The sequence below is a fragment of the Phascolarctos cinereus genome, unplaced genomic scaffold, assembly GCF_003287225.1.
Source record: "Phascolarctos cinereus isolate Bilbo 61053 unplaced genomic scaffold, phaCin_HiC Scaffold_3;HRSCAF=262, whole genome shotgun sequence".
In the NCBI taxonomy this organism is placed as follows: domain Eukaryota; kingdom Metazoa; phylum Chordata; class Mammalia; order Diprotodontia; family Phascolarctidae; genus Phascolarctos; species Phascolarctos cinereus.
The window spans coordinates 55,891,548-55,917,636 of record NW_027555736.1 but is presented as its reverse complement, the minus strand read 5'-3'; the positions used below and the strand labels follow the sequence as shown (position 1 = coordinate 55,917,636).

At 40.9% G+C, this 26,089-nt stretch overlaps 1 protein-coding gene across 5 annotated transcripts in view; it reads left to right on the top strand.

The window, feature by feature from the left end:
• The window catches only part of KCNMA1 (potassium calcium-activated channel subfamily M alpha 1), a 909,315-nt gene extending 883,526 nt beyond the window's left edge, over nucleotides 1-25,789 (top strand). For 3 of the 5 annotated variants that reach the window (XM_021006026.2, XM_078150866.1, XM_078150868.1), the window contains 3 exons: nucleotides 8,384-8,578; nucleotides 10,583-10,701; nucleotides 12,308-16,094. In XM_021006026.2, coding sequence (XP_020861685.1) covers nucleotides 8,384-8,578; nucleotides 10,583-10,701; nucleotides 12,308-12,557 — 564 coding nt within the window. In that variant the 3' untranslated portion in view covers nucleotides 12,558-16,094. Of the gene's footprint in view, nucleotides 1-8,383; nucleotides 8,579-10,582; nucleotides 10,702-12,307; nucleotides 16,095-25,482 lie in introns of those variants that run through there. The other 2 variants (XM_078150867.1, XM_078150865.1) reach the window with 1 other exon arrangement.
• The last annotated feature ends 300 nt before the right edge of the window (nucleotides 25,790-26,089 follow it).

The following is a 26,089-nucleotide window of genomic DNA, read 5'->3' as shown; positions in this document are numbered from 1 at the left end:
GAAAAAATTTTTGGTGGAGTGGGGGAGGAAGAGGACTATTAAAGTAATGAGCAATTAGTGGCTACATAGGGAGTGTAAAAAGAAGAAAAAATAGAAGAAACAAAGACTTGCCTGAAAGTATGGTCATCAAAATTATATATTCAGGGGAAGATACCCCATAACCAGGGCTCCCCTGAGAGCAGGGCAAAGTCTTGCCTCTGGCCAATTTTATAATTTGCATGGAGTCAATCATGGGTCCATCAGCCTTTGGATTCTGCCATCCAGACATTGTCATAGACTTTGAGAGTTAGAAAGAACCTCAGTGGTTATCAAAGAGTGCAGCCTCTACACAAAAGGAATCCCCAGTATAATATTACCAACAAATGGTCATCTCTCCTCTCAGCAGGGGAAACTCATGATGTCTTGAGGCAGTCCCATGTCACTTTTGAACAGCTCTAATTGTCCAGAAGCTTTTTCTGACATCAAGCCTAAATTTGAAATTCTCGCCCATTGTTGGTTCCACCCTAGTGGGACAAACAGAAAGAGGATCACATTTCTTCCCCTTCTATGATATCCTTTCAAATACTGGAACACAGCTATCATGATTCTCCTGAGACTTTCTTCTTCCAGGTTAAACATGCCCAGTTCCCTAGATTCTTCTCATATGACAAAGATTCGGAGTTCTTCACTATCTTGCTTGTCCTCTGAACACGTGCCACCTTATCAACGTCCTCAAACACAGTGCCCAGAACTGAAAACAATACTCCAAGAAAGGTCTGACAAGGGTTGACTACAGTGAGGTGATCACCTCCCTATTTCTGGAAGCTCTGCTACTTGTAATGTAACCCAAGGTCGTATTAGTTCTTTTGGCTGCCACATCACCCTGGTGATTCACAATGATGTTACAGTCCCTTAACTCCTCCCCCTCAGTTCTTTTCCAGAACAACTGCTATCTATCTAGAGACCTCCCAACTCATACTTGTGAAGCTATTCTATAAGATTTTACCTCTATCCCGATTGAATTTCATCTTAGTAGATTAAGCCTGATGCTCTCACTTGTCAAGATCTTTGGGGATCCTGACTCTGTTATTCATCATGTTAGCTATCTATCCCTGCCAATTTTGTGTCATGGAAAATTTGATGAGCATGCCATCTTTGCTTTTATCCAAGTCATTGATAAAAATGTCAAACAGCACATCATCAAGTAGAGATCCCTGAGGTACTCCTCTGGAGACTGGTTGCCATGCTGACATTAACAATCAACGAGCAACAATCAACAATCCCCTCCACCCAAGCCTCATAATAGTGGCTAATCCTTAGGTCTGCTTGCATATAGGCTCCATCCAGTCCAACCTAATCCAGTCCAATGAGTATGTATTAAGTGTCTGCCATGTCCAAAGCATTAGAGCTAAAATGAAGGGGGGTGGGGGAAGGTTTCTGCCCCCAAGAAGCTTTTGAATACTGTGGGAAGTGGGAAAGAATATAATATATAAACAAATAATTGGGAATCTTTCATTCACTGTACTTGTGTCCCCAGTGTTTGGCATATAATAGGACTTAATAAATACTTATGGATTGATGAATGGATTGATAGACATATATATATATATATATATATATATATATTTATATAATGATTTGAGGAGGAGACAGACAGGAATAACCATGGTGATCAGGAAAGGCACCTTGTAATTCAAGATAAGTCATGTTGTCAGGCAAGAGAAAGCTGAAGCCACCCTTGTGGCTACTGCCTAAGTGGTAGAGATGTTGGTCTTGGTAGGAAGGGTTCTCAGGTGTGGAACAGGAGTGTCTACTAAATTTAGAATGCAGGACCATAGTCTCATAATTTAAAAGAAAACCCTCACATTTATCTAGTACACATTTTACATAGTACTTATATAGTACATTTATATAGTATGTAGTTTGCCAAGCACTTTTCACAACAAACGTAGTACAATGGAAAGAATACCGAGTTTATAGTCATAGAACCTAGGTTCATTGTTCCTATCTGGTCTCAGATATTTACTAGCTATGTGACTCTGAATAAGTCGCTTAATCTCTTTTCCTCAGTTTCCCCATCTGTAAAATAGAAATGTTACCAAAAATGAGGTACTTACCTCATAGAGTTGTGAAGGCCAAAAGATAGAATATATGTAAAGTGACTTATAAACCTCAAAGAACTTGTATAAATGCTAGCTCTCATTATTATTATCATTATTATAATAATTATTATTATTATTTACCCTCTGGGTGATTTTGGGCAATTTACTCAACTTCTCTGTACCCCAGTTTCTCCTTCTATAAAATGAGGAGGTTGGACCTCTTGACATATGATTCTGTGATCCTCAGTCCTATGAAATATGAATTATGACTCTTATTACCCCTGTTTTACACATGAAGGAAATCAAAGTTCCTAGAGATTACATGGTTTTCTAGTCGTATTCCTAGGACATAACAGAGCATGGACCCAAACCTAGGTCTCCCAGCTTCTAATTCCATGTTCTTTCCCTACCTCCCCTCCCCCCTTGCTTACTCTTAAATCAAATGTGGCCCAAAGTTGATGGAAAATAGCAAATGGTCCTCTCTACTCGTAAGGAAAAAAATTGCTAAAAATAAAAACCTACACCATGAAAACTGGCAAATATAAAAAATGGCAGCTATGACATGGAAAATGACAATTTTAGAGCAATTATAAACGCAAGGCAAAGTGCCATTAAAGTTAAAGCAATGTTATTAAAAGATGTGTTAATTTTCAGTTAAATTTTCTATAAAAGACCAATTAGTTTAAAAGGCTTGACAGCATTAACTATGAAACATAAGCTCTGGTAATTATACTTTAAAAAAAAAAAAAGAATGCTCCAGCACACTAGAGAACAGCCCCAAACATTTCCACCCAAGCAGAGCTGCCTCAGCCTTCAGATCTCGGGCTAGATGGCACTGCGGGCTCAGATATCCAGATATGAATTGGCTTGTCATTCATTCAGTGGCTGGGGTTCCTTTTGCTTTTCAATGCTCTGCCTTCTCTCAGAAATCCCAGAAAGAGTGAATGCCAGTACCAGGAGGGCCTCTGACATCATCAAGTCTAAAGCCCTCCTTTTACAGATGAGGAAATCAACCCAGAGAAGTTGTTACTTGCCCAAGGTCACACAGCTCATCAATGACAGTGTTCATTCCACTATACCTTTGCCCTCACAGGCAACAGACAAGAAGATCCTAACTAAGTTTTCTTATGCTATCTGGGGCCTGCTAGACAAAGTTGTGTAAATCATTTTATAAATTACCTGTAACTTATTTACAGGTGCTTTAAAGAGGGCCAGAGAACAAAGGGTAGATCCCATGGGGCCTCAGTCTGGATTGAATCCAATAAGCAATTATTAAGAGGCAGCTAGCTGGCACCAGCCCTGAAGTCAGCAGGGCCTGAGTTCAAATATAGCTTCAGATACTTACTAGCTATGTGACCCTGGGCAAGTTACTTAACCCTGATTGCCTTCCCCCCCCCCGAAAAAAAAGCAATTATGAAGTGCCTACTGTATGCCAGAGGCGACATGGTGTAATAGTAAAGAACCGACTCATGAGCAAGGAAGACATGGGTTCAGGTCCTGCTTCTGACATATTACTGGCTGGTTGACCATGGGAAAGTCATTTTATGTCTTGCGTTTTATGCAGTTTTCTAAAACGTTAAATTCCAGAGGAGGTGCTATCTTCATTGGTAGAAGGAGTTTCTTCGTCTAAAAGTGCCTCACCCTCTATCAATTAAATCCTCAGTCTAGTCCTTTTCATTAGGTGATGGAGATGTATAGACAAAAATGAAAGAATCCTTGCCCACAAAGGGCAAACAGTCTATTGGGAGAGAAACTTGTATAGAAATAAAAATAATAATCATAGCTAGCAATTATATGATAATTTAAAATTGATTATCTTATTTGATCTGCACAATAAGTCTGTGAGATAGGTACTATTATTATCCCTATCTTATATATGAGAAAAGAGAGGCTGATAGAGGTTAATTAACTTATCCAGAGTCACACAATTCGTAGGATTCTTTTTCCAAATCTATTTCTCAGTCTTTGCTGTTCAGTCATTTCAGTTGTGTCTGACTCCTTGTGACCCCATTTGGGCTTTTCTTTCAAAAATTTCTAGAGTGGTTTGCCATTTCCTTCTCTAGTTCATTTTACAGATGAGGAAACTGAGGCAAGCAGGATTAAATGACTTGCCTAGGGTCACACAGCTAGTAAGTGTCTGAGGTTGGATTTGAATTCAGATCTTGAGGCTCAGTGCTTTATCCACTGAATCTCCTAGCTGCCCCATCTACTGAGCCAATTAATTTGACAACTATGTCAAGTTGTTTTTTTTTAATTTGTTTTTATTTTTATTTTTTTAGTAATTTTATTTGGGGGAGAAACTAACAACTCAAGAGACGAAGGTCAGGAAAGGCCTTTTATAGGAGAAACCCCTTGAAGGGAGCTAATTCAAGAGGCAGAGATGAGGAGGGAGAATGTTCTGGAGGACAGACTAGGCAAATTCAGGGAGGCAGAACGTGAAATGTCATTTATGGGAAATAGGCCAGGCTGGTTGGAATGCTGCAGCCCCCAAGTGCATGAGAAGGAGTCCTGTGAAATCGGTGGGGAAAGACTGTGTGCAACCAGTATGTGAAGGACTTTAAACATCAGAGTGGTGTTTGCATCTTGTCACAGAAACAGAGACAGGGAGCAGGTAGCTATTGAGATGTCTTGAGCAGGGGAGCGACAGACTGGTTAGAAGTATTAATTTAGCTGCTGTGTAGAGAGTGGTTTGGAAAGTCTTCAGACCCATTTGTGGGTCTTTGCAGAGCAACACTTACCCAAATGGGAATGCCTACTGATAGCAGCAACAAGGACAGCATCAGGTATAAGCCACAGGGCTAAGTTGGACAAATCCCTTTGCTTCTTTACACCATAGTTTCCTTCTAAGGTTTTTCTTCCAGCTCTAAATCTATGATTCTGTGTTCTCTTAACAGAGCCTAAGATTGTATGGGCTTCATTAATTGCTTCTTATCAAGCTTGCTGTCCACTGAGATACCCAGATCTTTTTTTTTCAGACAAATTGCTGTCTATTCATGCCTCCTCCATCTTGAAAATTTTGAACTCAAACATAAAACTTTCCATTTGTCCTTATTAGAGTTCATGTTATTTGATTTGGCCCAGTGTTTTGGCTTGTTGGGATATTTGTGAATCCCAACAGTGGCCTGAGATACATCTGTTATCTCCCCAATAGTACATAATTTAGAAACTCGAGAAGCATACCATTCTATGACTTAATCCAAGACGTTGATAACAAGTCTAAAAGCAGAATAGGGTCAATTACAGAACCTGATCTAACAGCTTGGTACCTGTCAAAAAAGGAAATAAATCTGGAAAGGCCCCATTAGAAAAGACTTCTCCATATCTCCTGTGACCTAGAATGAGCAGACATGATAATAATAATAAGGGAAGGAAAGGAAAGGAAGGTAAAGGAATAAGCATTTATTTAGCACCTATGTGCCAGGCACTGTGCTAAGCACTTTAAAAATATTATCTTAATCATTATCTCATTAGTAATAATAATAATAATAATATTAATAATAGCTAGCACTTATACTTCAAAAGTTTGCAAAGTCACATATGTATGTATATGTATGTGTATATGTATGTATATCTCTTCACATATAATTTCATTTGATTCTCACAACAGCTCTTTGAGGTAGGTGCTATTATGATTTCCATTTAACAGAAGAGGGATCTAAGACTGAGAAAGGTTACGAGACTATGGTAAATATTTGAGTCAGGATTCAAACTCAAGTCTTCTGGACTATGTACTATACAACTTAGTTGCCCCTGAGTTGAAAATCATCTGTTTTCTATGTTGGCACGCATACTCTGAGCTTTTCTAATAATGATTGGAATAATTTTCTCTGAGAAGCTCTCTTGGGACAGCAGTAAGCAAAGCAGGACATGCAATTAGGTGCCTAACCCACGCTCGTACTAGCATGGTTGTACTAGTATACTGTTTCATAGATAATGATGAGATTGTGAGGAGTGGGACATCCCAGCTATCAACATGCATGTCCTAGCATGTTCAAGTTCCACCTTTTATCATTTATGTGTTGCTCTAAATAGATTGGACCATTCCTTACAATTTTGTCATCACTCACAAAGAGACCTTAAGACCCAAATTACACTCCTCATGCACAAGTCACTGGAGAGGGTTGTTCTGCACCTGATTGTTTGGGAACCAACAGGAGAAAGAGATATGTTTAGGCAAGCTTACAGCATTATCTTTAATTATGACTCAGATTTGCATAGCACATAAGATTTATAAAGCACTTTCATCACAATAGTTGTGAAGGAGGGTTGGAAAGACACCATTATAACCATTTTGTAAAGGAGGTAACAATCTCAGAGAGGTTAAGGGGACTCACCCACAGTCACACAGTATTGAACCAAGTTAAGAGTTAAAACCTAGCCCCCCGAGTCTGAGGTCAGTGCCTTTTCCACTGTATGCACCATGTTGCCTTTTCAAAATCCAATGTGCTCTACCTATGGCAATGCTGCCCACTCCAAATGAGCACAGTTGAAGAGATAGAATTTTGAGTTACAGTACCAGTCTGGGATGTAAAGTATGTGTCACTGTCAAAAGATATGAGTAGCATAAGATTTGGTCATGCAACTTTGGAGTGACTCACTCAGAAATCCTGCCTTTTGATAAACAGTTTTGAAGGCATTGTTCTCTGTAACAATGAACAGCCCACAATGTTATAACCAGGTCATTTCACTGCTTACTCCGGCATAGGGCGAAGCACACAGTAGGCACCCGATACAGATTGTTGACTGATAAGCTGAAAAGATTAGGCCATTTCACAGTAATATATTTCAACACTGACAGAGGAAAAAACTGTTGAGGTCAGGTCCTAAAGATGTGACAAAAATTAATCTTACATTTTGATAATAAAAACTATTTTGCAGTTAACTTTAAGGGAAGATCATGGAGCCATAGAATTTTTATAGTAAGCAGGAGACCTTAGCAGTCATCACAAGAAGAAACTGAGGTGCAGACATGTTTAGAGATTTGCTGGTCACAAAACTGATTCTGGCAGAAATGAGACTAGAACCCTTGCCTTAATTCTGGTCTCCTACCATCCTGGCCTGGCAATGAGACTGAGGAATTGTCCCTCCAAAAAAGTTTTGGGTTTTTTTTTTCAAAGCAGTTCTGTCATTGCCTTTTCTGAAAAATCTTTCATCTTTTCTTCTCACCCAAATTTTTCCAGCCAGTTACAAGGAGGCAGTGTGATATAGGGGTAAGAATCCTGAACCTGGGAGTCAGGAGAATTAGATTCAAATCCCGAGTCTTACAGTAATTAGCCTTGTGACATATCAAGTCACTTCACTCCATACTCTGGGCTTCACTTTCCTCACTTGTAAAATTACAGGATTGGGTTCCATTATTTTCAAAGTCCAATCAAGCCCTGACATTCTGTTATAGAAATCTTATCAAGGCCAGAGATAGTCTAATCTATTTGATTTCAGATACTTCTTTGGGCCCCTTTCACACTGGACTATGTCACTTTAATCAAGCTTGAAAGGCACTCATTTGGCATGAAATTAATTTTTAAATGCCCATTGTTTTCCTCACAGACCAGTGATTTTATGGATTTTGGCAAAGCGTCAGTGGAGAGGAAGCCTTCCTTAATAAGCCACACTTAGCCTAGACCCTAGAGGTTTTAAAAGGAAACAGCAGGATCCCAGCTCATCATAAATTTATCTGGCACAGATTCAGGGTATTTAAATTGATACACACGTCTATGTCTGAACATTAGCAGAACATGTCCTAAATTGTTTACCACATGGCCTCTGGATGGCTCCCAGAGGCCTGGCCCAGTGACACATCATAACATCAGCAGAGTATACAAGCCGCTCTCTCTCTGGTGCATTGGTGGTCAGTCACTAGAGCTAGCCCAGTCTTTCTCGACCTCTAAGCTGGGGGTAAATAGTGCCTTTAGAGCCCAAGCAAAGCTTCCCCACAGAGCCCGAGTTTTATAATTCCATTTCCTTAAGCTCCTTGTTAGCCAGGAAGGGATAAGAAATGGAGGGCATTCTTGTCTTGCCACTAACACCAATTATGGAAAACATAAATCATTCAAATTTTAGTTCTTTAATAAAAATCTGCCTGAATAGGTCTTTAAAAGGAAGACTCTAGTGTTGCAGCCTAATGGGATAGAAGGGAATAGAGTAATTGGAGGCTGCTGTCTTTTCACTTCCAACATAAAATTATTTGAAGAGACAGGCCAGAACTTTGAACAGGAGAAACTCAGAAAAGTTGTAATTTGAATGTCTGCTGTTGTGAGTTTAATGGTGTTTTTGCTTAAGGAGAGCTTCTTTCATGTCCCTAGACATACTTCAATGACAACATCCTTACCCTGATCCGGACGCTGGTCACGGGAGGAGCGACTCCAGAGCTGGAAGCCCTGATTGCTGAGGAAAATGCCTTACGAGGTGGCTACAGCACCCCACAGACACTGGCCAACAGGGATCGATGTCGGGTCGCACAGCTAGCCCTGCTGGATGGGCCTTTTGCAGATTTAGGGGTAAGCTTCTGAACCCCACCTCCCATTTGGTAATGCCCTATTTTTTGCCATCACTTTTTTTTATTTGTTTTTTGCTTTTTGGTGAGGCAATGGGGGTTAAGTGACTTGCCCAGGGTCACATAGCTAGTTAAGTGTAAAATGTCTGAGGTCAGATTTGAACTCAGGTCCTCCTGACTCCAAGGCCAGAGCTCTATCCACTGTGCCACCTGAATGTTAGATTCTTTGTTTTTGTTTGTTTGTTTGTTTTGTTTTGTTTTTTGGCTAGGCAATGGGGTTAAATGAGTTGCCCAGTTGCCATCACTTTTTAATGAAACAGTAAGAAATCAGGTATTTCATTTTCCTTCCCTACTCCATTTATCTGCCTCCCTGGTCAATGATCTACTCAGGATTTTTTTCTATGAGATAGGTAGTTCCTGATTGGAACTTCTCCTGGAAATTCCACCAAATGCTTCTATTATTCATCTCCTGACTCTTAGCTGGCCTCAGCTAGCAGTCGCCTGACCAGGAAATACTTTGGGTCAGTGTTGACAAAGACCAAGGTATCTCTGCAAAAGTCCCACGTGCCAGTCTAGACTTTTCAGCTGAAGTAAGTGGATGACATTCATAAAGCCCTTAGGAGTATAAGACCACAGATCTAGAATTGTAAGAGACCATCGAGGCCATCTAGACTACAAATGAGAAAACTGGGTGAATAAAGGGCAAATGACTTTGCCCAAGGTAACATGGGCCTTGGAAGAGGTAAGATTGAACCCATGTCCTTTTGGCCCTTTTTGCACTAGCAGTTACCAAGCTCTTTTCATACATTATCTCAGTTGATCCATCTAATAAATTTTCCCAGAAAGGGATCATAAATTTTATTAGCCCTCATTTAAAAATGAGGAACCTGAGTCTTAAAGATATAGAAATGTTCTGCCCAGTGTCCCCAAACTAGTGAATGGAGGAGCCAGGACACAAAAGCAGGCCTTCAGAGTTCCATCCCAGCATTCTCTCTTTCTGCTGTGTCTTGCTATCTCAAACAAATATCTGGTGCCACCAGCCATTTCTCTTATGTGATTCCATATGATGATGGTAGTAGTAGGATAAGATACTGTGCTAGCCAGGCATACATTTTCCCCTAGTTAAACCACTGGATTAACACCAACTATGGGAGGTCATCTTGCTTCCTAGATCTACTGAATTCACAATTCAGTTTCCTAACAATTGGATTTGCTTTCATGTCCCATGTTGGCCAGTGATGGTTGTGTTTACTGTCCCAGTCAGGTGGAAGGCAATTGTGAAATGATCAGAGCTGTGATTGCCAGTAATTCAGAATTCAGACCTTGGCTCTTGGGAAACACACTCCCTCCCACCCTCTCCTTGCCGTAGCCGAGGTCTGCAAATTGTGCTTTTCACACAGTCCTTACCTGCAAGTGAGTGTCACCCTCATGCTTGGTGGCATCTCTCCTCCTTACTGGGGTTTTAATTATCACTAGGGCAAGTTTTGACAACACCATCAAATCAAGCAAAGCACAGCACAGTGGGCTCTTGAGAGCCAGAGCAAAGTTTAATCATTCTTTCCAAGAGACCATATTTCTCTTCTTCTCCTGAGTGAAAGCTCTCAGTCCCCAAAGCTTTCGGCTTCCAATTAAAATCAGACTCGCTTGCTCTTCTCCCAAGTTTGGCCAGGCCTGCTCAGGTGAAGTTTCTGGGGAACACCCCAGCTTGTGTCCATCATTGCCTATTCCAGGAGATTGTCACAACCTAATACAAACTGTTAACCAGGTGACTGCTTTGTGGTTGTCCCATTGGCACAGACATTCTGTCTGAAGGGTCATACCCTCATCCCTAAAATGATTCTTTAATACATATTTCTTTCCTCCTTATTCTGTATTCTCAGACAAATAAAAATTATATATGTATATATAGAGATATACAATATATATGTGTATACCTACATATGTGTATATATAAATATAAATATATATATATATATATATTTTTTTCTTTTCATGTGTTGTCTCCTAGGATGGTGGCTGTTATGGTGATCTATTCTGTAAAGCCCTAAAGACCTACAATATGCTCTGCTTTGGAATTTACCGGCTGAGAGATGCCCACCTCAGCACACCGAGCCAGTGCACCAAACGGTGAGTGCTTTCTGCTGCTGCTTCCAGGTGTGGAGTAGTAGGTGCCCACTCAAATGGCACAGGGGGAGAGCCACAGGCGAGGCTCATGTCTGCAGTGGAAAAATGGCTCTCCTCTCAAGAGATCCAATGCCCTTCCTCCCTCCCCCCACCCCAAACCAAATAAGTGGTGGTGCATGAAAAGACTCTCTTTTAAACAATCATCTCAGATTGAGGTATTGGAATAAGGAAAAAGCAAAATGGGGAATGCTTATTACGTCCTGTGAGCCAGAATAGGAAATATTGGTACACGTACATATCTATAAAAATGTACCCTCAATCTCACCAGCTATGTCTGGCTGTGTTTGCATAACCCCAAATATTCATGTGTTTCATGTATTTATAGACAAAGCACCTGCTTATTAAATACATTTTATGTGTATCTTTTGCTTTTACATAGCTTAATTTCCTCTTGTATCTCTCCCTTCCCTTCCCCATATGTACTTTAAAAAAATCTGAAAAATTCAGTTATTTGGATATTTGGCATTGTATAGTGTCTTTTCTACTATATTAAAAGATCACAGGGTAATAGATTTAGTGCTGGGAGGAAAGTTAGAGTTCCTCTAATCTGACTCCTTCATTTTATTCAGGAGGAGGAAACTGAGGCCAGAAAGGTTAAGTCATTTGCCCAAAGTCACATAGGTGCTAAGTGGTGGAGGTGTGATTCCAAGAACAGGTCATCTGACCTCCAGATTCTCTCCATTATACCAAAAGATAGTCTGGGGATAGGTTTATGTGTTATACTCCTTGACCATTGAGAATCCCCAATGATGTTTAGTTTAAGGGTCTGATTATAATGTTGACAGAAATGTAACCTTTGTCATATGTTCACTAGTGAGGAACCAGGGCTATCTGGGGATTTTATGGTATATCTGTGAACAAAAGATATAGTCCAGGCCACCTGACTTTCAAATGTCAAATACCTTCCCCAATCAGAATTAAGCTAAGGGTTTTCTTCTTGTGGAACTGTAAGAACACAGGGCAGAAACAGAAAAATGGGTTTTGTGGAATTAACTACAGGAAAAAGAACCTAAAAGGCCCAAAGAAATAGTCTGGGATTGGGCTGAAGAAACAAGAGTTGGTTGAACCAGAAGGGTATGAATCAAAGCAGACCATACAAGTAACAGGTCATTTTCCCATATTCCACATTTGGCTCCATGTATGAACCAAAAATCTGAAACTTGAGAAGGAGTCTGTTTAGAACAATCACAATTTTAAAGGGTTAGAAAATTAGCTTTCATGACGGCAAGGGACTAGATGGGATGGTTTCTTGAAGCCATTAATTAATGGATTAAAACAACAACAACAACAATAACTTCTAGGCAATGTGCCTAGAACTGGGAATTTAAAAAAAAAAAGCAAAAACAGTTCCTGCCCCCAAGGAGCTTACATACTACTGGGGAGACATCAGTACATAGAGAGAGTTATAAAGTAGATGGAAGGTCACCTTAGAGGAGACCTCTGAAGGGTTGGCAGAGGTAAGTCCTATCCGACTAGGTAAAGAGAACAGGGTCAAACACTGCCTACAATCCATGTGTCCTTGAAGCCCCCTTTCTCATTTCTTTTCCAGATACGTCATCACCAACCCTCCGTATGAGTTTGAGCTGGTGCCCACTGACCTGATCTTCTGTTTGATGCAGTTTGACCACAATGCTGGACAGTCCAGGGCCAGCCTCTCTCACTCTTCTCACTCCTCCCAGTCCTCCAGCAAGAAAAGTTCCTCTGTTCACTCCATCCCCTCCACGGCAAATCGGCAGAACCGCCCCAAGTCCAGGGACTCTCGGGACAAACAGAAGTATGTGCAGGAGGAAAGACTTTAATATGTATACCCACTCCCACCGTGTGTGAAACTGTATCTGCCACTCATTCCCCAGTTGGTGTTCCCAACAGTAACTTCCCTTGTCCTTCCCCTTCCAGTTCTTTCCCCTTTTTTATACACATATTTTGCATATGTATGATAGTGTGCATGTGACTGTCATTTTTATTTTACCACCATAAAACCCTTAAGCACAACAGCAACTAAGCAGACAGACGGACCAAAAGTTATTTATGAGTCTAGGGGGAAAAAAAATCATAGGCATGCTAAAAACATAAATAACTCAACTGCAGAAATGATTTTACAGATTAGTGGAGAGAGGCTATTCAGTGTGAACACTCCTTAGCAAAGGCAGAGCTATACCCAGAAAGTTCTAGAATGCAGAAATGCTGATGTATCAGGGTGCTTTGGGGGTATTCTTTTTAAATACTCACAAGAAATCTGTGCATTTATTTGAAAGAAGCAAACAAAAGCAAGTGATTGTCTCCACTCTCCCAACTATAACAGTGTGAAGCATTTGACAGGCCTCCCCTGTTTGCCTGGATTTTTATGGAGCACCTGTGTCCAGCAAGCTAACATCAGGGATTCCTCTTTTAAGACCTTTCTGTTTCATGATCTTCTTCTTTTGGAAAACATTTCTGTTCCACTTTTTTTTTTAAAGAAACAATAACAGTATTCCATTCATGGAGACAGCAAACTCTAGTAATTTAATTTAAGTAAAAAGGGTCTAATTGCATATTGAATTGTTAGTCTGTCTCTGTGTGCTGCCACATAGAAAACTGTTTTTTTTTTTTTTTTTCCTTTTGACATTTGGGATGAAAAGCCATATGTATCATAAATATCAGATGTTAAGTCATTAAAAACTGCCTTCCTGGGACTTTTACATCTTTTCAAAGGTGAATCACTCACCTTATGTACAGAATAAATAACACTCAGAAAAGAGCAAGTATTTTTCCACATATCCTCAGGGGATCTTCACCCTCTCCCCCCAAATTGGTGGATTTGTGTAGGCCCTGATCCCTGGCACTGTGTGGGTCTGATACAATGAGACAGCCAAGGAAGATAAAACAAGAAACAGATAATATTTTTCTAGGTCGCAGCGAGCAAAAGTAAATCAGAAAGTGAGATCGAGGCAGAGCCCACAAAAAACCAACCAAACAAACAAACAAACAAAAAACCAAAGGCAGCCAGTGCCCTTGAGAAGTCGTGGCTTCTGGTAGCATCGTCCCCAGTTGGCCAAGGGAATTGAAAGGGTTTAAAAAGCCCTGGCCTAAGAGTTTTTTTTTAAAGGAGCACAAATACTCTTCATTCCTTGGCTCATCCAGAAAGACTCTCATTAGGCAAGTGAAAAAGGAAAAGAAAAAAACCAAAAACCTGGCACCTGCAGACCTAGTCAAGGAGGAGCACAATGGGCCAAAATCTTGGGGTGCATCCTCTTTTTTATAGTAGTTAGTTAAAGGGCCTCTAAACTTCCTTCCCCCCTACCCAAAAATGCAGAATTCAGTGGTCTTTGGCCAGACTATTGACAACTAGTCACAGAAATGCTTCCTAAAAATCAGCCTTTCCCACTACTGCCAAGCTCTGGCATCTTTTGAGATTGGATAGCTAGTGGGAAGAGGCCAGTGGGGTGATTAGGAAAGCATGTTTTGGTTTGTTTGGGGATTTTCCCCTAATTCTCTTAAATGGGGCTGGGGGGTAACGGGTGGGGGTGGGGAACTTGGGAGTGGGGATGAGTAAATGCCATAGCTGTACCAGCTTGGAAGAGGTTTATGATTCATATTTCAGAGTACAGTTTTTGATTCCCCTACTTTCCCAAGCATGATATATGTATATTTTTTTGATATTTGCTTGCTGTGTGAATGGACAAACCCGGTGAGGCTTTGCCGGCAGGCACCTCCCTAGAACCATACCAGCACCACGGAATAGGAGCAGTACAGGGTTCAAACAATTATGGGTGGGGGCGGGGGAGTAATTACCTGCATATATACACACACACACACACACACACACACACACACACACACACACACACATATATACACATATATATGTATGTATGTATATTAAGATGGGCTAGAAACCCTGTGAGTGGAAGGTATTCTCCAATTATTTTCATTTAAATATATATAGAGATTATATATAATATTATCTATAACTATCTATAACTCTATATACACTAGTTCTGGATCATGAAAATTTTTTCATGCATCCTTTGCAAAGGAGGTTATAAAGTTATGCCCTCAGAACATTTATAACTACAAGGATGTGCCAGTTAAAGATGTCAACAGGAAATATGACAGTTTAAAAGCATTGTAAAACTTACAGAGCTTACTTCTCTCTCTAAAGTGCAACAAGGATGAATAGAATGGGCCAAGGTATGATAATTAATGGTTCTGCATGCCCTAGCCTCTGCTGTGGGTTTTCTTCTATAACGCTGTCCTTGTGAAAACTTGTGAAATTAAAAAAAAAACCAACAACAAACAACAAACAAAAAAAAAAGGAGTTACAAACTTAATTCTGTTATGGCTTTGTTTATTTTATTGTTATTTTTTGTGGTTTTATTTCTCTTTGCTTCCTCCCCTCCCCCCAACTTCCTCTGTCCCTTCCCTTCTCCCCATCTCCCAAGTGGCCAAGAGCAATAAGGCTGCACTGCTCCTTTGCTGGATTCCTCCTCCACCCCCCTTCTCCTTCTCCATTCCCTCCTCTGGATGTTTTGGTTGTTGGTCTTGGGTTTTTGTATTTTCCCTGGGTGATTCACCTCTTTCCAGCTTACCTTGAATCTGCACGTGTCCTCACTGTCCCACCATTTCCCTCTCCTGAGACCTGGCTTCATTCAGTCCTCTCCTCACCATCCCATCCTCTCCATCATCAGTCTGTCCACATCTTGAACATCTTTCTGTTTATCTTGGCAACAGCTACCGAATCGAGTCATGATGCCAGTTGATAAACCTTTTTTTGGAAAACATGTGCAGCTTTTCCATCTGGCAAACCTGCTTTTCTGTTAACTTTTTCTTCCTTTTTTTTTTAAAAAAAAAAAAACTATTTGGAAGCAGGAGGAACGATTTTGAATGACCAAAAGGAATGTTCACACGTGTGTTAGTTTGCTATGCCCTCGATCTAGAAGTGATTTGACTAGACATATAAGACTTTGGTCCACTCTCAATTATTTAGACACTGGTTATTTGGTTTGGGCATTAAATATACTCCTCTCTCCTGCCTTTTCAATGTGTTGCTGCCCACAGTGAATGCTGATCAGAGGCTGGGTGCACACAAAGGGGGAATTAATTCAATTTCAAAACAACAACAACAATGTAGCTCCTTGTTAGTGACTCTAATGTGATTTGATGGGGATGAAGTGAGAACTCTCCTCTGAGATGGGATTTGGGGATTATCTGTACATTTCATTAAACCTGTGAGCTAACCTTGTTCTCCATTAACACAGATAATTGAGAGTTGACTGTATTTGTATAATGGTGTGTTCAGTGTTGCTGATGGAAGGAAATTCAATTCAACAAACATAAATTAAACACTGTTTTGTTTACTGAGGAGCCCTACTAAGCCAGTGAGATAATCACAGCAAAGTGTGCCTTCCAAGAGCCAGTAATGTCCTCTCCACCAGTCTTTGCTCTCCTCACTCTGGTAGAATTTATACATTCCTCTTTTAGGAGTGTGTCTGTCTACTCAGGGAAAGGAGTGCACGTGCCTTGTACTTTCTCATACTCATTTCAAAAACAAAACAAAACAACACCAAAAACAAACATACAAACAAACAAACAAAAAAGTAAGGATATGGAAGCAACGAGCTTCAAAGTTAGTTTGAAAGAAAACAGCACTTTTCCAAGGGGAACATCCAGAAACTCACTTAATCACTTCCTCTAGTCTAAGATAGAAGATATTTTCTATTCATTCAGTCCCATTTGTTTTGGCTTTGAAAAGAGGCCATCAAATGATTTGATGGGTTCAAGGTACAAAATCCTGTTTATCCTAAAATGCGAAGGACTTGATTAAGTCATTAGTTTTTTAGTGATTGGGATGAAGTCAAAACTCTTGTCTGAGATAAGATTTGGGGATTACTTATATTCCCCAGTGGCCAAATCTAGGTGTATAAGAAGAGCCTTCCTTAGTTCAAAACACAAAAACCAATGTTTGTGCAAAAGCAGAGGATTCTCCAAAAGTAAATAAATAAATAAAAGGATAAAGATTTGTGACCCTGAAAGTTCAAATGTCACTAATAAGTCTAATAATAATTGCTATTTAAAATTAGCCTATTAGATTTACTTTCATCAGTCCCTCATACTCTATCAGCCCCTCAGCTGAAGCTGTTGATAGCTCCATCTTCTACCCTGGTGTATGGATTCTAAAATGAGGCAGGGATAGAAGAATTGTGCCTTTTCAGAGGAGGAAGGGGACCACCTTAGGTACAGATTAGTTCACTGACAAGCATTTATTAAGCACCTGCTATGTGCCAAGCACTGAGACAAAAGTGAAACAGTTCCTGCCCTCCAGCATCTTATGTTCTACTAGGAGAAACTACAGACATGTAAAATAGGTGGAGGAGAAGCTTATTGGAAGGAGTAAGATAAGGGCTCCTGGAGGGAGGTGATCAGGAAAGGCCTCACATAAGACAGTGATGAGCTGAGTCTGGAAGGAGACTAGGTGTGGAGGAGGGAACCTTTTGCTTGCTCTGCAGCAGTAAGAGGAAAAAAAGGGTATCTGTTCTCTTACAGACAATTCTATCAGTCTGTCACATTTCTCTAACAATATCCCTCCAGGAGGAGAGATGGTGGGACAAAAACTACAGGCTTTACCTAAGACAAGGAGTAGCGAAAGCCAATGTCTCAGTCAATTATACAGCCACTCACTTCTTTCTCAAAGTATAAAAAAAAAAAAGTGGCTCTTAGCTCAGATATCTTTATGGAGTGGGTCACAAGGAAGGGTTCCTGCATTCTGCATTCTGTCCATGGAAAATTCACTGGAGTCTACAATGATACCCCCCAAAAACGCAAGCAAAAATCTATGCACCATGCAGCTCTGGTTCGAGCCCCTAAGGAGAAGAAATGGGAGAAGGACACAATGTTGATACTACAAATATGCAAGGCAGGCTGCAATGTCCACCTAATCACGGCTCAAGCCTTTCCTCCCTTCAAATAAAATGTTCTTCACATTGAAAAATTTCTCTGGAAGCAATCAAAGAAGTTCCAGATAATGAAAATAGTCTAACTTCTGTGCAAAATGATTCCCTGCTCTATAGAAGAGGAGGGCTTGGTAGGCAGTCACAGTAAAGAGAGGAGGCTGGAGAAGAGGACAAAAAACTCGGGAGACTTCATGTAAGAAGAACAAGGTTTTCAACAACTGGGTTTTGCTTTTAAAAGGCAGGAGCTCATTGTTATCCTTCTGTTATTCTCAATTGTTGTTTCTATCCAAAGGAAATCTTTCCTTTCAAATATTTTATCTCTATGCTTCAGCTTGTGGTATGGGAAAAACAGGTCCAATTACTCCAAAAAGCCTTTGCTGCATCTTTTTTTTCCCTCCCCCTTTTTCTGTTCTCTTGAGAGGAGTTATTGTGAAAAGACTAAATTGCACAGTGCTGTCAGAATCTGCAGAACTAGCAGACAGACCCAATTACCTCTACCACAGAACTGGTCCTCTGACTTCTAGATGGATACTCAGAAACAAGTGGAGTTCAGATTTGGCCAAGTCAGCCTGGGGACTCAGCCTGATATAGATCAGGACTTCCTGATCTATATCTGGTCACTGGACCCAGATGGCTCCAGAGGAGAGAGTAAGGCTGGTGACTTTGCACAGCTCTTCCTCACTCAAATCCAATTCACTTGCAAGTCATGACATCACCTTCCTCACATCATGGTCCTTTTCAAGAATGAAGGTCAAACAGTGATCTGTGAGTAGTAAGTAGTAGCTGCCCCACTGGGGACCCAACTGGCCTGCTCCTTCCTTCCTTCCTTCCTTCCTTCCTTCCTTCCTTCCTTCCTTCCTTCCTTCCTTCCTTCCTTCCTTCCTTCCTTCCTTCTTCCTTCCTTCCTTCTTCCTTCCTTCCTTCTTCCTTCCTTCCCTCCTTCCTTCCTTCCTTCCTTCCTTCCTTCCTTCTTTCCTTCCTTCCTTCCTTCCTTCCTTCCTTCCTTCCTTCCTTCCTTCCTTCCTTCCTTCCTTTCTTCCTTCCTTTCTTCCTTCTTTCCCTTCCCTTCCCTTCACTTCCCTTCCCTTCCTCCTTTCTTCCTTCCCTCCCTCCTTTCCTCCTTCCTCCTTTCTCCCTACCTCTCTCCCTTCCTTCCTTACCTTCCCTTTTTCTTTCCTTCCTTCCTTCCCTCCCTTCCTCCTTTCTTCCTTCCCTCCCTTCTCTCTTTCCCTCCCTCCTTCCCTCTTTTACTGCCTCCTTTCTTCCCTTCCTCCTCTCCCTCCCTCCTTGCCCTCTGTCCACATAGGGAATCATACTCTTACCTGAGGGTTCTGCCCAAAGGATTATAAATTTTGATCACTGAAACCTAGCAACATATCTTGGGGTTTTATTTTTTTTAAGGACCATACTTTAGACCCTATCCACTCTGGCTGTCATCCATTGGCCAACAAGGTCTTAGCCCAAGCCTCACTTGGTCATTGTTTGGGCTATGATGATTCAGAGCTAGTATAAATAGCAATTTTTTTCTGTTTTGGCCAGAAACCCTGAGGGGCTTCCTCTCCCAGATAGATTTCATTTTTTTGGGGTTTTTTTTTTTGTTTTTTTCAATTAGTTAAAAGAGGCCATACTTTGCCTCATTTCTTACCTGTCCTTAATCTCTGAATGGGCATTGCCTGAGTCAAACTGAGACCTGGGAAAGATCTTAGCTTAAAAAGGCCAAGGTCTCCCACTGCAACTGGAGCCATCTCCAGTCATCCTGATTTATATCTTGCCACTGGACCCTAATGGCTCCAGAGGAGCCAGTGAGGCTGGTGACTTTGCACAGCCCTCCCTCACTCAAATCCAATTCACTTGCAAATCATGATATCACCTTCCTGATGTCATGAGCCTCTTCAAGAAGAAGGACAAACAAAAAGGAATGAAATAGATCTAGGGATCCACATTTCCTATTGTAATCAAGTTGAATTTTCCCAGAAAGCTTTGTTTCAGACATCTTTGCCCTTATCACATTTTGCCTATATATTTTTGCACATGTCATATGCTCTGCCTCTCTATACTCCCTCCTCTCTATCCCCAGCATTAGCTCTTAAGCCCTCTGAGGGCATGGTATTTTTCATCCTTGTATCTTTAGCACCTAGCACAGTGTCTTGCATAATAGATGCTAAATAAATGTTCATTGCATTGGGATCTTGTATCAGAGAAAGGCACACAAAGACAGAAAAGTTATAGTGGGAGACTAAGTGATATCTTCTTTGTGCCAATGACCTCTCATCCTCCTGGCGTCAGGCTCTTCATGGGAGAGAAACCTCAAATTCAGAGGCACAGAGGAGAGTGTAAGGGTCATGAGCCCTGTTTTCTCAAGAAGATCTCCTCCTGTTTCCTCTTCTGGTAGGAGCTTCCAACTCTGTCCAGTACTCTGATTCCTCGAAGTAGCCCCTACCCCAGGAAAGCTACATAGCTGGTATTTTCAATGCAGAGTACAAAAATTGGTCAAAGTCTACTTTGGCAAACTCCTTTTTTTAGACTTTTATACCAATAATTCACTTGCTTTCCCTCTGCCATGCAGAGAGCACTCGGGTCTACTCAAAAAACTAAATCCTTGTTCATTGAGTCCTTAGGTCCTTGGGTCCAGCTTAGCAAATTAAACCACTCTTCGCTCTCACTCCCATCTCCCAAAGCACTTCCTTAGTCAGAATTGCCACCTTGGTGGTCTGGGTTAGCCTTTTTCCTTTTTACTCCTCATTGTTCCTACATAAGAACCAGAATGGTTGGCCTTTGCAGATGCCTCATCCAGATGTCTGCCATTTTTTTTTTAAATCAGTAACTGGAACCCTTAGAGCTACCTTCTTTCGTCTCTTAATTCCATTGCTATAGGGAGGGTATGGAATGTCAGTTGGCCCACAGTGGCTTTTCTCAAATACTGTAATCTTTCTCATATTGATCTGGTGGTAAGAACATACCAAGAACATACCTGGAGAAAACTGTCAGAGTGGAAGCATGAAAGACCAGTATTTCCTCCTTTTCCCATGTAGATATGTCATACAAAACAGTAGATTCTACCAGCGGATCATTTCTCACCTCAAGAAGCCAGAAGAAACTTTATCACCATGCTGTTATGTGAATATACTAGTACTGATAAAACATGGATCACCTTTGATGAGGGATAATTCACAAAATCCTATAATGCTAAACCCGTCAAGATGAACAGTGGAAAACAAATGATTGTGTTTAGTAGAAAGCAGATTAGACTGGGAATCAGGGACTGGGAATCAGGTTTGAGGCATCCCATCTCTGCCTCTGGAGATGCCCCTGCGACCTCAAACAAGTCACTCCACTTTTCTGGGTCACAATCTTCTCATCTGAAAAATGGGGGTCAAGGATCTCGAATGTTCCTTCCAGCTCCATGGTTCTATGACTCTATGACCAGAAGCTCACCAGAATTGTTTTTTAACCCTGACAAGCCAGTGTAAACACCTCCCTGAGACACCATACCAGCCAATGTTTTTGGCCAGTGATACATGGTGTGAGTGCCCAAAGAGTCTTGAGATGCCACTTTAGAGTCACAAGGAAAGCCAAACAAGAGGCTATGCCTTCTTTGCATTCTATCTCTAGAGGCACTTCTTCCGCCACCCCACTGCCTCTGTTACTTCATCTGTGGAAAAGAACTAATAGACCAAATTTACTTCCCCCTCATGACTCTGCTCCACTTGAAATAACTTCCATGGAGAGAAAGATAGTATTTTTATGGCTGAAATTTGCCACCAGCCACTTCAGCAAAATGATCAGGGAGTTTGCAATAGAAGCAACTCAAGGAATATAATATTTTATAAATGGACACATCCATCCTAAAGTACAGGCAGGGGCAATATTTACAGAATTGGCCCAGCTTGAGCCATGGTACATTGGAGTTGGAATGGTGTCAGCAACAATGGAAATAGCTGATGTGTGTCCCTTTGTTTTATGCCAATTTAGGATCTAATTTTTTGCATAATTTCTATTTACATTCTTATGTATTAATTAAATTAAACATCCAATCTATCTACTTAGATATTTGCACTTCTTGTCTGTTCCATGCCCTCAAAGTTCTCAACCGGGCATGTGGTTTATCCAGATAGCTTTAATGGATAAGCTGGCATTGCTCAGTGAAGGTAGACTCTTCTGTAACTTCCAGGAAAAGTACAAACCTGACCTTGACTTTGGGGAAAACTTGGATAGCCTCAGCATGAGTTGGGGTTTGGGGCTTTGATAGAAATGATAAGAAATTGAAACAGAGAAAAAGAAGTGAGAATGGGCAAGGACGCTCTACCTTGATTATGGAAGGCAGAAGGAAATTGATATTCTCTGTGCCGTGAAAGGTCAAAATGCCAATGTGAATTGAATTGTAAAGACTAAATTTTGAACAATTATTCTCCGTAGCAGTTATAAAAATTTCAGCAAATTGCAGCTGTCTCAGGCCCTTTGCCAAAAAAGACCTAATGGTTTACATCAGCAGAGCTCCCTCTCACCTCCAGCCTGGAAATACCCAACCTTGTACTAAATACTCTCAGCAAAATGAGCTCAGTCCCAGTGGGGCCCAAATCAAAGCTAGCCCAAGCTGGGCTAACACAGCTCCAGTGCTTACCTCCCTTCAAAACCATCATATGCACAAGCCATTTGAAAAGTCTTAGTTTGAAATTGTTTAGGTGATCCAGCAATGCTTTTAAAATATGATAACCATCGCACTTTACACCTCTCTGAAAGGTTAGCTTAATCGTAGATCACAAAAAAATTGGTTTCCACAAATGCATAATGGTTCATCTATGTCACACTTGAACTAAATGGTTTTTTAAATGGAGCTGAAATTATTTTGATGTGTACACAGTCCCAGATTTTTATACAGCCTTTTTTAACCAGCCCATCAGGAGCTTTGCCTCCAAAGCCTCATTAATAATTCAGATGTGCTGATGACTTTAAAAGATCTATGGAATTGAAGCTTAAAAAAAAAAAAAACAACCCTCCGCTTGACAAAAAGATAAATGAATGTAGAAAGAAGCTGTAGGAGTCTGGCAAGCTGTAGATCATCTCAGAACAGATTGTAACTTTATCATTCTGTCAGGGAGAATAATTTAAAGCACTTAATCAGTTAGTTTCACTGTGCAGGATGTAACATTATGAATTCCGATCTTCCAATCTGTTCACATCAAAGTGAACTTAATTATAAAAGGTGAGAGAGCCAGAGCATGAGAGTGGGGTGGGGGTGGGGTGCAGGAGGAGAGAGATTGAAAGCAGAGGGGCAAGTCAACTTGAGGGGGCCCCAGGGGGCTGAACAAAAATGGGTGTGGCTTGGACCAAATCACCCCTACCTTCAGCCAAGGTGTGTGGGGGGCTCCAACTACTTCACCACCAGTAGAAAAGCATTGCTGTGTTGGGGTCTCCTGTTTCGAAATATTTTAGGATTGAATTTTAGTATTTAGTTTGTAAATACACACACACACACACACACACACACACACACACACACACACACACACTAACAAGCCAAGTGAGAAATTAGAGCCAACAAATCATTCTAATAATTTGTTTTTAAAGGAAATGTACCAGGGGATATAGATGAAGATTTGGAAGGCTGTTACTTGTCTAAAGGTAGATTTTTAAGCCAGAGGAATATGGCATGATGGGTGTAAACCCATCTCGATACAAAGAATAGTTTTTTGAACAAATCACTTAACTTGTTATGTCTCAGTTCCCTCATCATGTATTGAGGGAGTTGCATTTGATGGCCTCTAAGATGTAGTTCTAATTCTAGGATCCTTTGATCTTGTTGACAGAAGGAAGGAAGGAAAGAGGGAATGGAGGAAGGAAAGAAGGGAGGGAGGAAGACAGGAAGGAAGGAAAGATGGATGGAATGAAGGAAAAAAGGAGGGGAGGAAAGAAGGAAGGAAGGAGGGAAGGAAGGAAGGAAGGAAGGAAGGAAGGAAGGAAGGAAGGAAGGAAGGAAGGAAGGAAGGAAAGAAGAAAGGAGGGAAGAAAGGAGGGAAGGAAGGAAGGAGGGAAGAAAGGAGGGAAGGAAGGAAGGAGGGAAGAAAGGAGGGAAGGAAGGAAGGAAGGAAGGAAGGAAGGAAGGAAGGAAGGAAGGAGGGAAGGAAGGAGGGAAGGAAGGAAGGAGGGAAGGAAGGAGGGAAGGAAGGAAGGAGGGAAGGAAGGAGGGAAGGAAGGAGGGAAGGAAGGAAGGAAGGAAGGAAGGAAGGAAGGAAGGAAAGATGGATGGAATGAAGGATGGATGGAAGGAAGGAAGGAAGGAAGGAAGGAAGGAAGGAAGGAAGGAAGGAAGGAAGGAGGGAAGAAAGGAGGGAAGGAAGGAAGGAAGGAAGGAAGGATTTATTAAGTACATACTAAGCTCCAGAGAAGATTCCTGTATAAGGCCTTTACAAATACTATCTCATTAGAAAATGAGTGATTAAATACTGAAACAAGGCACACGGTCCCCACACCACAAGCTATTTCTCCACCATTTTCACATCCATACATGTGGTTCATCCCTCAGATGCAGAGGTGTTTTTGCACCTGGAGCAATTACCACAAAGTAGAGCCATAAATTATGCCTGGGGTGAGCGGCCTGAAGCATGCCTTCACCTTGGGGGTGCGGGGTGGAGTAAGAGGAGAAGGAGTTCACCCCAGATCCCGTGTTTGGGTACTTCTCTATTTTAGCTGCTCTGTTATTTCTAGCTTCTGAAGTACTGCATGTGCTTTCCTTGCCCTCCATATGTGACTCCCTGTGGCAAAGTCCCATTAGCGCTGCCCTAGCTGTGGCTCTGTCTAGCCAATCTGTGCTAAAAACAAACAAACAAACAAACAAACAAATAAATAAATGAATGAATGAATGAATGAATAAAAGTAAATGAATAAATTGTGTTTTTAAAAATTAAGGTAGGGATTTGGGCTGAATTCACTGAAGAACATGGTCATGTTGCCAGAAGGGTCTTAGTTTTATGGCATTCTTACTTAACTCTCCAAATCACCTGATCCTTTGAACTCTTTTCAAAAGCCATGATTCATATTGAGTTGTTAACATTTTTTCTCGCTTGCATCTCTGGAGCCATCTCCACTAGGAATTTGTTTATTTCAATTTTACTGCCTTACAAGCCATTTCAATGTTACCTGGCTCTGGTAACATTGTCCACTATCTCAAATTCTACCTCTGGTCAGAACAGACAGTCAGCAAAAACAATGCATTTCCTAAAAAAAACAAACCAAAACAAAACAAAACAAAAATTGACCATGGATAACACAAAGCAGTGGCCCTGGGCAGACATAACATTAAGCGTACAATATGAACGTGAAGGCAAAAGAATACACAGAATGCCTGAGAACAAGGCTCCTAGATTACTCAGTGGTGCATGGCTATCTTCTGTCAACACTCCCCTCGAATCCATGAACTCATAGTCCATTCTTCAGGGCTGGATATATTCAGTAATAACCTATATCCCATATCCAGCTTGGCCCTACAAGAACCTCCTAGGCCTTCAGGCTCCAGAGAAAATTCCTAGAGAGTTCACCCTCATTCCAGTTGGCCAACATACCTGATTTCCTAAGACTGCCTTACCACTTTTCTCTAACTATTGGCTGCAGTCTCATCACAGATGTGTTCAAGATTCCAGGGTTCTTTATCACCAGCTCTGTACTTCTTAGTAATTACTCAGCTCAAACTCTATCGATTGCCTTTTTTTTCAATGAACTTTCTGACTGCTTTGCCACAGGACTAATTAAACTTCTTATTTTCCCTCCTTCTTTCTCTACCTGTTTTGCCCTTTAGCAGAAAAGAAATGGTTTACAGATGAATCGGATAATGCCTATCCCAGAAACATTCAAATCAAGCCCATGAGCACCCACATGGCTAACCAGATCAACCAATATAAATCTACAAGCAGCTTGATTCCACCAATCAGAGAAGCTGAAGATGAATGTTGACTCCCAGGAGACCAGAACTAATTTTTTTTAAAGCCTGACAAACTTCATAAATGGTGATGTGACTTTTTTTCCTCTTACATGCCGAATCACTGGTGGAAAAGTTAGGATAAGCAAGAATTATGAGAGAAAAAAAATAAAGTAGACAGATCTCTCTCTCTCTTTTGTCTGCCTTCAATACTGCTTCCATGTACTTTGGGGGAAAAATATTTCATTTATAAATGAACATACTAAAATTAGTCATGTATAGCCTCTAGCATTTAAAATTATTTTTATTTATTAGAAAAATATTTTTTTCATTTCCTTTTTCTCCATTGTCAAGTAAAGTCCCTTAAACAAGCCAAAAGCCAAAATGAGTAAGTGGCCAGACTCCTTAAGAAGCCTGTGTCTCTTTTTCCTCTCTGTCTTTGAGGAGAATGATGGTCACCACAGCAAATGAATTGTACTTCAGAAAGACA